Here is a 14,249-nt window from a genome sequence, read left to right on the forward strand (position 1 = left end):
GCTCTGTAGCGTATGCCAGAAGGGAGGAGGAGGAAACAGGCCGTGGCAGGGGTGTGTGAGGGTTAAGTTGTTTGACTGATCAAATTTGATGAAAGATTACACACAAGTGCAGGATTACAGATTTTACAGTGCACAGGTTACCTTAGGTTAAAAGATCATTTATATCGCTTTTATTTCAGCAATGGGCTGCCAACCTGTTGTTATACACAGTCTTGATCTTGATATGTAAGTCTTGACCCACTGTACTCATATCTACCAAATATTTACAAAAAACTGTTTCCACTTTTCCAAAGATACCATATCTGCTAAACTATAACATTTGGTAGGGCTATTTGAGTATATTTTTAAGTGAACTAGCTAGATTAGATAAGTGAATATATAAAAAGACGTGACATATCCCCGGTTTCTGCAATGGAAAAACGCCGGCTGTGTGTGGTGAAGTGGAAAGCGCTCCCCATGGAAACCTGAATATGTGCCATTCAGCTGGATTAGTGTACCACAGGGTCAGACCTTATCACGCAAACCATTAGCATGCAGACTGTTTGATAAGGCCTCAATCAATCAAGAATGCTGTGTTTGCTGAAAGATACTTTTTATTTTTAAACAATACATTAAGGTTCAACTGCTGGAAGTTAATTCATCACTGTTTATTTGTTTTTTTTCTCGAGTTTTTGAGGCCAGGCGGATTTGGAAAATAAATATTACGACGTTCACTTTTCATGTCCACACATTCTGCACCAGAGAGAAATCCCTCAGTGAACACATTTCTCCGTAATGTCAACCATCTCGTCAACATTTAGCAGTGACCCTTTCAGTGGTAAATTGAAACTTGTACTTTTATTCAGCTACATTCATCTGACAGCTATGGATACTTTGCAGATATGTTCTTCAACAACCAATTTTTTTTATTCTTTAACAATATTTTGTTGATAACACTTCTGCAACTGTTAATGGCGTACCTGTACAGAGTTGTATTGTTACATGCAAACAACCTGAATGCATCTTCTACCATGGCTGTAGATGTTATGTCAGTGAATGGCTCTCTACTGTATAGGCAGCTGTACATTGTTAGAATGCGGTTATGTACAGATGGTTATCCAACCATCATTGAGAGCCACTGAACTTCATGCACTTTGGCAATACATTGAGCGGAGGAAAAAATGTGGAGCAAGGTAATGGGCAGATAGATAGTGGATGCTGAGTCACTAAAGAGGCATGACCAGACATATTCCCAGCATGTTTGACTTACAGCATAGGCCATAGTATATATTACTAGGAAAAGACACTCTCTATACCTCTTATCAAGTTTACCTAACTTAAAGGGAAGTTATGTGAAGGGGAGAAAGGTAGCCAAGATGTGCAGAAAGAGGGTTCTATAGTAAAACACAGACCACAAGCGTTTTAATTGTACAGCAAAATGCATGGATCTGAGAACAATGTGAAGGGGTATGTTAGGCCTCAGTCTGTTACTCGGAGCAGCTTCTAGCCATGTGTGCAACATGCCTGTCTTTCTGTCTGCTCTCACTTACGCACCTACATAAATCTCACAAGACCTGCCCACAACTCACTAATCGTATTTGTATTAATCCAATAAGTGTGCTTTCTTTGTTCTTTTGATATCACAGAGGGTTTCTAAGCTTTCGGAACATCCAGCTGGCTCTCTCGGACCCCTGGCATGATAGGATGCACTTTTGACCGATCTCGTAATCCTTCCACAAGGACGATTTAAGAAGGCTGGATGAGGATCTGAGAAACGTGCCGCTAACATATTTTTATGAGTGAATCCTCTGGACTGAGGTTTCAGCCCCTTCTGAGAGGCTGGATGAAACTGTCTCTTGGTTTTTCAGACGTCGAGCAGTATCAGTTACATGATCGTGGGTAAGATCATGGCCTTCTCAGATCTTGTCTCTGAGTGCTTGAGCCCAGTGTTTTCTGGCTAACTGACACAAATGCTCTTCAACTTGTTGCTCTTCAATCGCCCCTCAGGGTCCTCAGAGTTTTTTCTCCTCGGCTACTGGTTGGGGGAGAGGAGCAGAATTTTTCTGGGAATGAAATCAGAGCTCGCTGCTAAATAGGGGTTCCCCTCAACTCTTGTTAACGCTCTTGAGAGCAGAAAGAGACAGTTTTTCTCCTCTGGTTGGGTACTAAATGTCCACACCAGGGACACGTGAAGTCAAATTTACATAAGCATGTTTATTTTATAGGATTCTAGGGTTGGATTAAGTGGCATCTGCACTATGTAGGCATCTGCTGACCTGTAATTTAACTTGATTGTATTTGGTGGAGTGAGGACCATTCATCTATCAGGTTTATCTTTCGAAGCGATTGGCAGCAGAGACCCTAAATGTCCTACTGCAATGGGTGTGGTTTTGTTACATGATTTAAACTCCGGTTAAGTAATCTATCCCAGTTAGGACGTACAGAGGGAGGAGACGGTGTTTTATTACCGCGGCGATACATTCCTCTTTTCATGGGCTCCTCTGAGCAGGTATAAGTTAGCTAGGAGGAAGAGAAAGAAAAAATCATGAGAGATACAATAGGAACTCCTTCAGTTTTCAGTTCTATATCACATAACATGGGAAATGCCTGTGAAAATGCAGATTTAATCGCACCCTCAAAGTGGATTTCTTATCTTTCCTTGTTGCATACCTTTGTATGGGTCTATTTTTCGAAACACACTACTATTTGATTTACACTTGTTCTCTTTCCACAATGTATTTAACCTGAAAAACAACTTCAGCATGTTCAGTTTTCTGTTTTTCTCTTTGCACCAGTGCAAATTGAGCTGAGCCTTACGTAACACACAGCCTAACAATATATCTGACCGCTCCAAAAGCACTTCAACATATGCGACAACCTTTCTTATCCGAAGATACTGCCGCCAACAGTGTGTCATAACCACGGAGACCCTGTAGAAAGCAATGCCACGGCTCTCAGAGTTTTGTAGAATCGATAAAAAGACGAGCAAAAAATAACTCGTCTCATATCATAAAACCATTTTTGTAATGATTGATGGGATCAAGTTTATTACAAGCCAGGTTTGTGACCTCTTAGAAATACTGTATGATGGCTAATTACTCACCTGGAATCAGGTTTGGGCAACAACAAGTCATGATTGGATTTTAGTCTAACAATAGTAACAAGGCTTACAACAGATCAATATTAAATAGTGTGTGCTTGCTTTTTAACAGTACTATTGGTTCTCATTTGTGGACAGAGCCAGGAGAGCTGGCGTACCTACAATGCCACTTGAATCTTTAGTGTGTTTTGGTGTGTTTTTTCTGCTCTGCCCAGCACTACTGTAATCAATCAGGCAGGCCAAGGAGGCAGCCTGACGTCAGAGGATCGGCTGCTTGCGTAACCACCTGTTCCACCATCCCATAGAAATGTCATCTGGAGCAATCTGGAAAAGTAAATATACCTCTCTTATCGTGCATTCTCTCTATCTCAGGTAGACTCCCGGTGTCTAGTAAGTCACTTCAACCTGGTTGAATAGACCGTTGTCTGCTGACCCAACACACTGAGCCCCAAACTCAATATTTCCCAGAGTAGAATTTCAAAATTAAACTTGCAGTGTAACAGGCACAGCTGCTTCACTGTTATAGCAAGGGCAATGTACTGTCCACACAGCTACATGTGACACACACACTAATAATAGAAAACACTTGCTCCTCTACTATAACGTGAGTTATAGTAGAGTGCTACTGTAATGTGCTGGGCGACAGATCAGAGAAGTCTTCTGGGGGAAATACACCTTGCTCAGATTGTAGGAGCCCTGACACACTTAGAGAAAGAGCTTCACAACTCATCCTGCGTGACGGACGGGGTGCTCTTATCTGATTTTGGACAATTGATCACAGTGACACTTTACTGCTTGTTGTTGGACAAGATTGATTCTCAGCCACACTTTTTACAACATGCTTTGACGTCCAATCCTGTCCCTGGCCCTGATAGAAGGCCCACGTTGTTCCTCTTCTTTGCTGCCCATGAAGCAAAGACAGATAGAGATAGTTTACGTCGGCAAAAAAAGAAAGAAAAAAGTCTAGGGTCTTCATCTGACTGTCTTAAGACTACCAGACAGTTTAATAATGTTGGACCAGCGTGAGGGCTGAACCACACGCTTGTTCAAATGCTTCATTTGTTAAAGGTGTGTTTAAATACTGGCTTTCTCACCGCACCTACTAGACTCACAGACTTAGTTGTTATGGCTCCAGCAGGATGTCAACTCATGGATAAACAGAGGATCCAGTGCTGATGAATTAACAAAAGGTTAAAAGGAGTTATACACAAAGCAGTGAACACAGCTCAAAGAGTTTTATTATTATTTTTGCTAAATTGGGATAATTGTTTTGTTCCACTGCACAAATGTATTGAATTCTCATGTGACTGATTCCCTCTGACGCGGGGCGATGAGGGTACCTGAGAATGTCACCTGGCTTGACATTTACCCGCCGTCATTGTTCCCTCTCCCCCCTGAACGGTTTCACATTCAGGTAAAGGCTGGCCGTGCTCCCAGGATGCACAGCTGCCACACGGCGGGTTATTTATAGTGGAATGACGCAGATGTCTCACATTCGGCACCTTGCAGGACCCTTGGCTTGAGACGCCTCCTGTCCAGCTGCCCGACAACGGTGGATGCTGTTACCAGGGAAACAGGGTTAAGTTGACATCATGGGATGTGAAGTGATATTCCATAGAGAGAGAAAAAAACACAGAACTCCCACAACACAATCTCTTGGGGGCTGGTGAGACCATGTCACCTTACTGCCGTGTGTCGTGGACAACAGTGGAGAAGTGTGAACTGTGAACACATGCATCTGTTTGGGGAAGACATGATGTGCGTGACTTAGTGCGTAAGAGTGCACTTTTTCTGCCTGCGATTTATTGCAGTGTCACTAAAAAAACAACACAGGTCAATCACAAAATGAACTTTACTCTCTTGTAAACATTTTACTGGTACACTGTAACATGCTGTTTTGGTGGTTAGGGACTTTATACATGATGACATACTTGAGTCATTATAAAGGAGGAAATTACAGACGCTTTCCACCTGCATTGTTCACTGGGAAATGACATGGTAGAATCTTTAGGCTTTCACACCAGTGTAAGAGTCATGTCTGCTATTGTGTGAGGGATATCCTAGTACATTTAAACACATGATAGACTTCATGCAAGACAGGATGAGATACAAAGACAGTGACCATGTGATCACAGAAGACTGACAGACATAGGATATTCAGAGGGGTCAAATAATCTGGAGCTCAGTGTTTGCATTTGAAAAAAAAACATTTTTTTTAGATCAGGGGAATGTCTAGTAAAGAAAAACACACTGCAATGCAGATAAGGAGGCAGACTGGAAAGATCTGGAAGCCTACTGTATACTGAATGAAAACCTAAATGGAAAGCTGAAAGGGCATCGCGGGTTATGAAAGCCTTTTCATAAGGCAACCAGTGCACAATCATGAGCAAATTCAATGAATGATTGTTTGGTGATTGTTGCCTTTAACTTTCCATTTGCTGAATGAATACAAAACACACATTTAATAGCCTGCTATCATGGTACAAATACTAAGTGGCAAGTGACAAGGAGTTTGTGGATTTCAGCAAAAATCATGTGCATTTGTATAATTATGTATAGGCCTGTTTTACATTTATTTTCTTGTGCAATTGAGCTATTTGTCAATACACGAGTTATCACCTTACAGGCTTTATTGAGGAATCCATTGTATAGATTCATCGGCCGCTTGAATGACTCAAAGAATGTCATTATAATGCTGCTGTCGAACCCAGGTTATAGCGCAGGACGCTACCAGTCATGCCTTTGGAGACATTGGTATATAAGGGCCTTTTATAAGTGGTGGAAATGTTTTGATTCTAATCTATGTGTGTTTTTTCTATTGTTTGTATTGTCTTTTAAATTGACCTTGAGTCTAAAAATAAAGTTGATGATGATAATAATGATATATGTAGATAGGCATAGGTGTCATAAGAAAAATAAATGGATGTAAAATGTTGAGTGTGCAAAAACTATTAAAAATGGACAAAAACCAAACTGCAGTGAGTTCACTCGAAACATCTCGAACATCTAGCTATTGAGTGTTTTATAACAAATGAATATGGCACTTGCTAAATCCAATCTCAATGGAGAGGAAAAGTTAGATAAACTGGCTAGTAATCTAACTTTATAATAAAGAATAGTTTGTGTGTGTGTGTGTGTGTTACTTTGTGGTAACATAGGGATGACCCCCATGTGGGTAACTAAAACCTCAAAAAACCAGATTTCATTCGGTTAAACTGCCTTCAAATCCTGTATTCAAATGAATTTGACAATAGATTAATTCTTTGAAGTAGCTCATTAGTTCAAATGGAAAAGTGGGCTGAAGAAGAAACAAATTTTTTGTTTTGTTTTTTAGACATCTTTAGATGCTTAGCATCTCTGCGCCTTTTTGTGTGAAGTCTGTGAAAGTGATTAAAAATCAGCTCAAAAGAAAAATTATGTTTACACTAAATAAGTCTATATGTTTAAACAAACTTGAAACTTTTCTTCAACTTCACTGTTCCACTGTTCCTGCAGTGCTCCCTGTCTTTGTAAGGCTGTATAGACAGGCACTACCATGCATTTAAATCTGATGTTTATGATGGTGTGGGCTATTTGTATGAAGGGGGTAAATAAATTAAAAGAATGAAAGTAAGTTGCTGCAATAAGAAAAGCAAACAAAACAAAAAAGAACAATTACCACACAACTGGTATAGACGTTGGCAAGACCAACCTGAGGCATGAGCGAACTAAGCGGTTGCTTTGGGCCCCCCGACCGCCAGGGCCCCCTCCTTTTTTTGAGTTTGTGATATTAACATCATATTATGCAAATATAAGTTATCAAACAAAAAAGGAATACAATGTTTTGGTCTAGATAGTTAATAAGCCTAATAATTGAATCAGTTCATCGGGGAGGTAATCAGAGGTTAACTGATCACGTCACGTTCACGTCCATGCACAGTGTGTATTGGGTTTATTTAAAAACATTTGGAAATGGGGCTGCCCTCAGTTGCCCATGCACTGTGTATAGTCTATATCAGGGGTGTCCAAACTTTTTTCACTGAGGGCCACATACAGAAAAATCTACAAAGGGCCGGGCCACTTTGCAAAAATAACACATTTATCAGGACATGTAGCGCTCTGATGTTTAGTTTAATATTGTCTTTGTAAATTGTAATCCTTCTTCACAGCAACACTTTCCTTGCATACTTGCATATTAAACAGACACATTTCCCCTCTTGTTAAATGCCATTGATACACCCAGTGTTTTCTGCTTTTGCGTCCAATGTCCAGCTGGGTGAAAATAGTAGCCAGCTGAGATCCCGCCCCTCCAAGGGGGGTCCGGGGGTATGCCCCCCCCGGGAGATTTTTTTAAGTTTTTAAAGTGAAATGCATGAATCTGGTGCACTTTGAGAGAACCTTTTTTTTTTTCTTTTTTTAAGGGCCATATTACATTATATTTTTAAAATCGGCCTCGGGCCAATAAAAAGCGGGCCCATCCCAGAGGACCCTGCATAATATTTTATTTTAAATTAATATTTTTATGGAAAATCCATGTGTCTTTCTTCAATAGCTTCTAATTCATCCAACGCAGTGTCTTCGATGTATTTGTTCACACAAAATTCCTCAGATTTAGCCTCTTAATTATTTCTCTCAAAGTGCACCAGATTCATAGCCTGGCATTCCCAGACCTGCCACTAGACGCTGGCAAATTAAATTTGCTGCGCGTGTTGGTCTGGACACGCTCCGTTGAAGCTTTATCAAGAAGACCAGAAATCTGGCTATGGTTTCAATTGGTTCTATCTAATATGGGCGCGCCAGAGCCCTTTATATGGTACTCTGGGGAGGACGTAACCGGATGACGACAGTGACGTGCATGCGACGTCGAAGCCGTGATAGTAAACATCAAAGATGGCTGCGGATATGTTGTGTGAGTTTGAGACTGCTTTGGCCTCGACCCTTAACGATTTGGAAGACGGCACTCAAATCTTTCATTAGCAAGTAAGTGGAATGTTCTGTTTTGCCGACCGACAACGGCAAACGTTTAATTTAACAGTTTAACAGCTGTTCGCTAAACGAAAGGGGCTTACGTCACCTTGTGCATCGCTCTGATTGGTTGTAGTGCTATCCAACTGCGTGCAGTGGCATTTGAAATGCGTAGGAGCCGCACCTTGAGTTGGAAATTACTATTGATCGTGGCCAGACCCTCTATCGTTCAAGATATCAGGGTCTGGATTTCCAGGCTACCAGATTCATGCATTTCACTTTTAAAAGGTAAAAAAAAAAGGAGAGGGGCCCCCTAACCAAATTCTGCTTACGGCCCCAAGGGGTTACAAGCCAAGGAAACGCTGGCCTAGGGTTCAATGCACTGGGCTTGTAACTGGAAAAGTTACCAGGTTGACTATAGTGGATAATTTGGTTGGAAAAAGTAACTTGTAGCTGCCTGCTACTGAGGTGCCATTCAATCCAGCTAGGAATTTAACTTTCATTTCTCTTACTGTGGAGTGCACATGGCCTTCTCTAGGTTTCTATCTGTGTCATCGCGAAGTGTAGCTATAAGGTCAACTATAGGGCGTTGCTGGAGATAACATCCTGACTGCTCGTCAGACATTTCCTGGACTAATAAAGAAACATATCAAACAACTGTAAAGTAGACGATGTTGTGTGTGTGCAGCTGTAAACAGATCTCTGCAATCATTTAAATATCCAGGCGCTATCTGTTTTCACTGCGACACAAATGAGCAAATATTTGATTAATAATTGGTTCCTAATTTTGCAGTTCAGCATGTCACGATAAGGCCTGCTGTGTGAGGGAAAACCCTTTCAGCATGCAGGCAGAAAGAGAGACGGGAGGGGGGGGGGGGTGTCAGGCTGTCAAATACGTCACACTGAAGGGTGCAGACAGGGCGTCCATAATCAAACACAGCAGCCAATCACAGTCCGCATGCTAATGAGCAGGCTTTAAACGCTCTGATGAATCGCTTCAGAACAGACCTTTCAGGATTTTAGCGGTGCACACCGGAGGAAACGGCTGATTCCACACTCACCTCCGCTCATTTGACTCTGACTAAACTTTCTCCAGACTGCCGCAGTACGCTAGTTGTCATTGCAAACCGGACCCGCTCAAAGAAGCACTGATTAATTTCTTATTTTTCCTCTCTCTCGCGGAAAGTTAGCATCGCCATGTCTTGCGGTGATGCGTCGGATCAGAGTCGGCGGTTCTGTGTGTTGTCTTGGGATCAGGTGCAGCGCTTGGACTCGATCCTCGGGGAGGCTGTGCCCATCCACGGCCGAGGAAACTTCCCAACTCTGTCCGTTCAACCCCGCCAGATCGTCCAGGTATAGCCTACTTACCCAAACACCTTAACTTACTCACTTTATTTTACGAGTTGATAATTATAGCCCATGTGGCCTATTTATAAGTATGAAACTGAATATTACAGCTGAGCAAACTGCTGATGCCTGAGGTGGGGAATACAGTTAGAGCTGTCTGTGGATCAAATCACTGTAACTGTGGTAACACCTGGGGAATTAAACATTCAAATGAATGGGTCTGGATCTCGCTTTTGAAAGCTCATCTGAAAGCAAACAACAAACCCAGGATGTAACCTATAGGTTCCTTTGATCCTTCCTTGTTTAATTTTATGTCGGTAAAATATTGTCACCATAATTGTAAATGCCATGGTAAGCTTCCCTCTTTTTTCACTAATGTTTTCTTCATGGGAAGAAAGTATTCCTTCAAAAAGAGTCAGAGCTTTCCTGGATATATCTCTTCTGCATATTTCTTCTTGGTGACACTCAATAAATATATTTATGGATTTTATTACAGCATAATGTTTAATCGAAGTTAAAGAAGGTTGTCTTCATTCTGATTTGTCTAGGTGGCCATCACTTGTCACATTCAAACCACAGACTGAGGGGAAAATAATGCTTTTACTTCTCCTCTGGTTTGACTTGAACAGACACGTGCCACATTTCCAGTCTTTTATACATTGTGGCTGGATCATGTTGCACTTCTCCTGTGGCGTGTCTGGATAGTTAATGCCATGATAGAGTTTTCAAATGTTCCCCCATCTGTTTCATTTACACATTGACACATTCAAGATGATCTCAACTTGCATGTAAAGCCCAGAGCTTCAGGCTTGTGGTCGCGGAAAGACGAATGCTCCATTGAGCATGCAGGAGGCTTAAATGCAGGTTTGAGTCCCCAAGTTTTGGGGGCTCCTTTTTTCCCCTCCCCTGTACTTGTCGAAACCTTGAATAATGACATTTTTGCTAGACTGTGACATTTACCTTGTATATTTGCTGAACGTTGGTCAGCAGTCAAAATCCTGTCCTAACAGCCACTCTTAATCCTTAAATATATTGAATTGGTTTCGATGATCTTGCGTTATGCAGCATGACAGGCAGCATGACTGAGAGTGTGAACCTTTAACCTGCTGCATCATGACGCTCGTGAGTCCAAGGAGTAGCAGAGCTGTCTCTGCAGATCAGAGATCAGCAACCACTGTTCTGAACTGCTACACAGCGCAGACCTGTGACTCACAGCTCATATATGCTTCACAACTTCTTTCACTTTTTTTCTAGCTTACCTCATGATTAACTGTGCGTCCAGGGGGCTTATCCACTCACCTGTTTTCAAGTGTGTGTGTGTATGACCACCTGCAGTCAGTGGGCATAGGGAGAAGTGTTGAGTGTGGGGTCTGACTGCGCTGAGTACAGAAGCATCCACAAAAAATGCAATATTATTGCTTTTGATTGGAATTTGAACCCAATTGGGGCCCCTTTACAGATGAACGGCTACAAAGTCATAGTTATACTATTATGATTTTGTCCCTTCACCAACCCTGTGTGAAAGGTTGACTTGCCTTCAAATGTGTGTTTGCCTGTAGCCTGACCCAGTGGGTATAAATAGAGCCAGCTCGTTATCTGATCACCATAGGAGAGAGAGTTAACGGACACTAATCTGAGAGGTCAGCGCCAGCCGGGAGGTTTCGGCCTGTGTGTAGCAACTCATTTGTGCCCCAGGTTTTGCTGTGTGAATCCTACACAAATACTGTTTGCTCAGTGGAAGGGAGTTTCGATTGTAGCTTATGTGTGAAGTCTATCAGACATTCATTTGTTGTTAAGTCTGCTGCAGGTGTCTGCTGTATAGCATCAAGCCGGCGTGCCGTGTATACACTGAATTAACATGACACACTTCTCAAATGGCTTGCCAGATACAACAATGAAGCTGCAGTTGCTGCTTTTGTCGTTTTCCGCTCCGTTACTTTGATCACTTTCAAGATATTTTGAGAACAGTTGGTTTTTATGTTAAAAAGGGAATTTCCCTTCAGGCGAACAAGATGAATCTGGGATTTTTTTTTAAAGAACTCGGACATGTTTCCGTCTTTGTTCTGTGATTGCTGGCACACCCCGTCCAGCTGTAGAATATCTCATTCCAAAGTCAGTGGCAGCTCTGAGGCAAGACCCCTTTGTTTAAACATCTCACAGGTCACTGGGACAGAGGAAGGGGAATGCTGCTGACCCTTGTTGGCCCTTAACGGTTGTGACGTTAGGCAATGGGTTTTGCACACTAGAGTTCACTCTCTCTCTGCAGGATTCAGGATTATAAAATGTTCTCAATGCGTCTGTGATAAGACAATGTGACCCAGGTGGAGATGGACCTGTGGCTGAGTGTGACCAGCTCTGATCTGCTCTGTGTTTGGGCTCTTTAGGTTTCAATCAGACTGAGGTCTGATGGTGATGAAATGGACTTTAGTGAGCAGCGGTACAAACTATTGATTTCCACTAGGTCCATGTGGAGCTTAGCTGACATATTTCGAGTGTGCGTGCGTGTGTGTGTGTGTGTGTGTGTGTGGCAACTTTTTCTATTTTGGTCTCTTCATAATAAAAAATAAAACCGGTATACGATTAACAACATGCTCTGTTTCATCCCTGTCCAGGTGGTGCGGGCGAGGCTGGAGGAGAGGGGTGTATGTGTGAGGGACGTTAGGTTGAACGGTTCCGCCGCCAGCCACGTGCTCTATCAGGACACTGGACTGGGCTACAAGGACCTGGACCTGATCTTCGGCGTGTCCCTGAAGGACGACCAGGCCTTCCGTCTGGTGAAGGATGTGGTGCTGGACTGCCTGTATGACTTCTTGCCAGCCGGGGTCTCTAAGGAGCGCATCTCGGCACTGACCCTCAAGGAGGCCTACGTACAGAAACTGGTGAAGGTGTGTAACAATGACACAGACCGCTGGAGCCTCATCTCGCTGTCCAACAACACGGGCAAGAATGTGGAGCTAAAATTTGTGGACTCTTTGCGGCGGCAGTTCGAATTCAGCGTGGACTCCTTCCAGATTTGCCTGGACTCTCTGCTCCTGTTCGACCGCTGCTCCGAGACGCCCATGTCCGAGAGCTTTCACCCCACCGTGGTCGGGGAGAGCGTGTACGGGGACTTCAACGAGGCCATGGACCACCTGTGTCAGAGGACCATAGCCACACGCAACCCGGAGGAGATCAGAGGGGGCGGCTTGTTGAAGTACTGCCACCTGCTAGTGCGGGGGTTCAGGCCCATTTCAGAGTTGGACATGAAGCACATGCAGCGCTACATGTGCTCGCGCTTCTTCATTGACTTCTCGGACATAGGCGAACAGCAGAGGAAGCTGGAGGCCTACCTGCAGAACCACTTTGCCGGGATGGAGCACAAACGCTACGAGTGCCTGCTGACTCTGCACCAGGTGGTGAACGAGAGCACAGTGTGTCTGATGGGCCACGAGCGCCGCCAGACGCTCAGCCTCATCTCCATGCTGGCACTGAGGGTGCTGGCTGAGCAGAACGCCATCCCCACGGTAACAAATGTCACGTGTTACTACCAGCCGGCGCCGTACGTGCAGGACATCAACTTCAGTAATTACTATATTGCACATGTGCAGCCGCCACAGCTTTCACCGTGCAGTAACTCGTATCAGACGTGGCTGCCCTGTAACTGAACTGGCAGGAAGAAGGGCACAGGTAGACTCGTCTCCGTTGTTCTTCATATGTCAAAGGAAGTGGACTGAACACCTTCCACCCCAAAAAAATTAAAATAAAATAAAACTCATGTTTGCCAAATGTGACTTAAACAATCCTGTACTGCTGTACATCTGATTGAGCCGACAAATTGTTATATATTTTTTTCTCACTTTGTTTTGTCTTGCAAAACATCTGTAAGATTGCTGGTCATTTCTGAGATGTAGCGATTAAAATCTTGTTTAAGTATTAAGAAAAAAAGTCTCTCATGAAGCTTTGTATATGTCAGAAATACATTTTTTTTGAGGAAACAAATTTTGAAGCTGGTGTTATTTTCGTACTCTGGCATTTGTATTTTTTTAAATGACATACCGGACCAAAGATGTATTTGTTTTTCAGAAAGGGAATGTTGTTATGATTCCAAGTGCCTAAAATGAACTGTGACATGTTCAAAAGAAACATCTGTCAATGCTGTGTTTTCAGTGTTTTCTAGATTACATCATCTCTCTTTACAGAAACATTAAGAATTCATTTTTGTGAGATTAAAAAAAGGATAAACTAAAGTGTTTTTTGTATGATGTCTTTATTCTATTTAGCGTTGACATTTTAATCTGTTAAGGACTGGAGGTAGTTTACAGTGGACGACTGCTTCCCCTGACACAGTTTGGGTTGTATATTCTCTCACATGGCCATAAAAAAAAACAGATGGATTTTATCGAAACTCTCAAACTTGCTGGATATGTATTGGTTGAGGGGGGAGGGGTGTGGTCTGTCCTATACTCAAAGAGCTGATGACAACAAGGCGGTTCATTTCCAGTAACTGGGCTCATTGAAATGCATATACTGTCGTCTTGAGTGAGTTGCATTCGTTTAAACTAGGGGCCGAGGATCCATTACAATCTGAGGACATGAACCATAAGGAGGCTTTTCTAAAGCACAATGGCTTCTCTCTCCTCAGTGATACTAAAGCTGTTTAACAAAGGCTGGCCTGTTCTCCCACCCCTGTTACCAATGGAAATCCATCCATGTTTACTTGACTGACACCATATCCATGACATTTTGTCTGAGTCAAAATCAAAAATCTTCATAGTGTGACAGTTGTTGGAAGTGACACAGACAGCTCATATAAATTATTAGCAGCCCTTCGATATGCACAAGCCCTCCTAGTTCCGTTTGGGCCAATGTTTACATCCACTGTCCGAACTGAGAACAAAAA

The 14,249-nt window shown here is 42.7% G+C and overlaps 1 protein-coding gene across 1 annotated transcript; it reads left to right on the top strand.

Annotated features, from left to right (window-relative positions):
- The first annotated feature begins 9,062 nt into the window (after nucleotides 1–9,062).
- tent5ba (terminal nucleotidyltransferase 5ba) lies at nucleotides 9,063–13,432 on the top strand. Its single transcript, XM_080038980.1, has 2 exons — nucleotides 9,063–9,376; nucleotides 11,983–13,432. The coding sequence occupies exons 1-2, from the start codon at nucleotides 9,221–9,223 to the stop codon at nucleotides 13,012–13,014; spliced, it is 1,188 nt and encodes a 395-aa protein (XP_079895106.1). The 5' UTR covers nucleotides 9,063–9,220; the 3' UTR covers nucleotides 13,015–13,432.
- Nucleotides 13,433–14,249: the final 817 nt, after the last annotated feature.

The sequence above is a fragment of the Ammodytes marinus genome (genome assembly GCF_949987685.1).
Source record: "Ammodytes marinus genome assembly, chromosome: 13".
Lineage (NCBI taxonomy): Eukaryota > Metazoa > Chordata > Actinopteri > Uranoscopiformes > Ammodytidae > Ammodytes > Ammodytes marinus.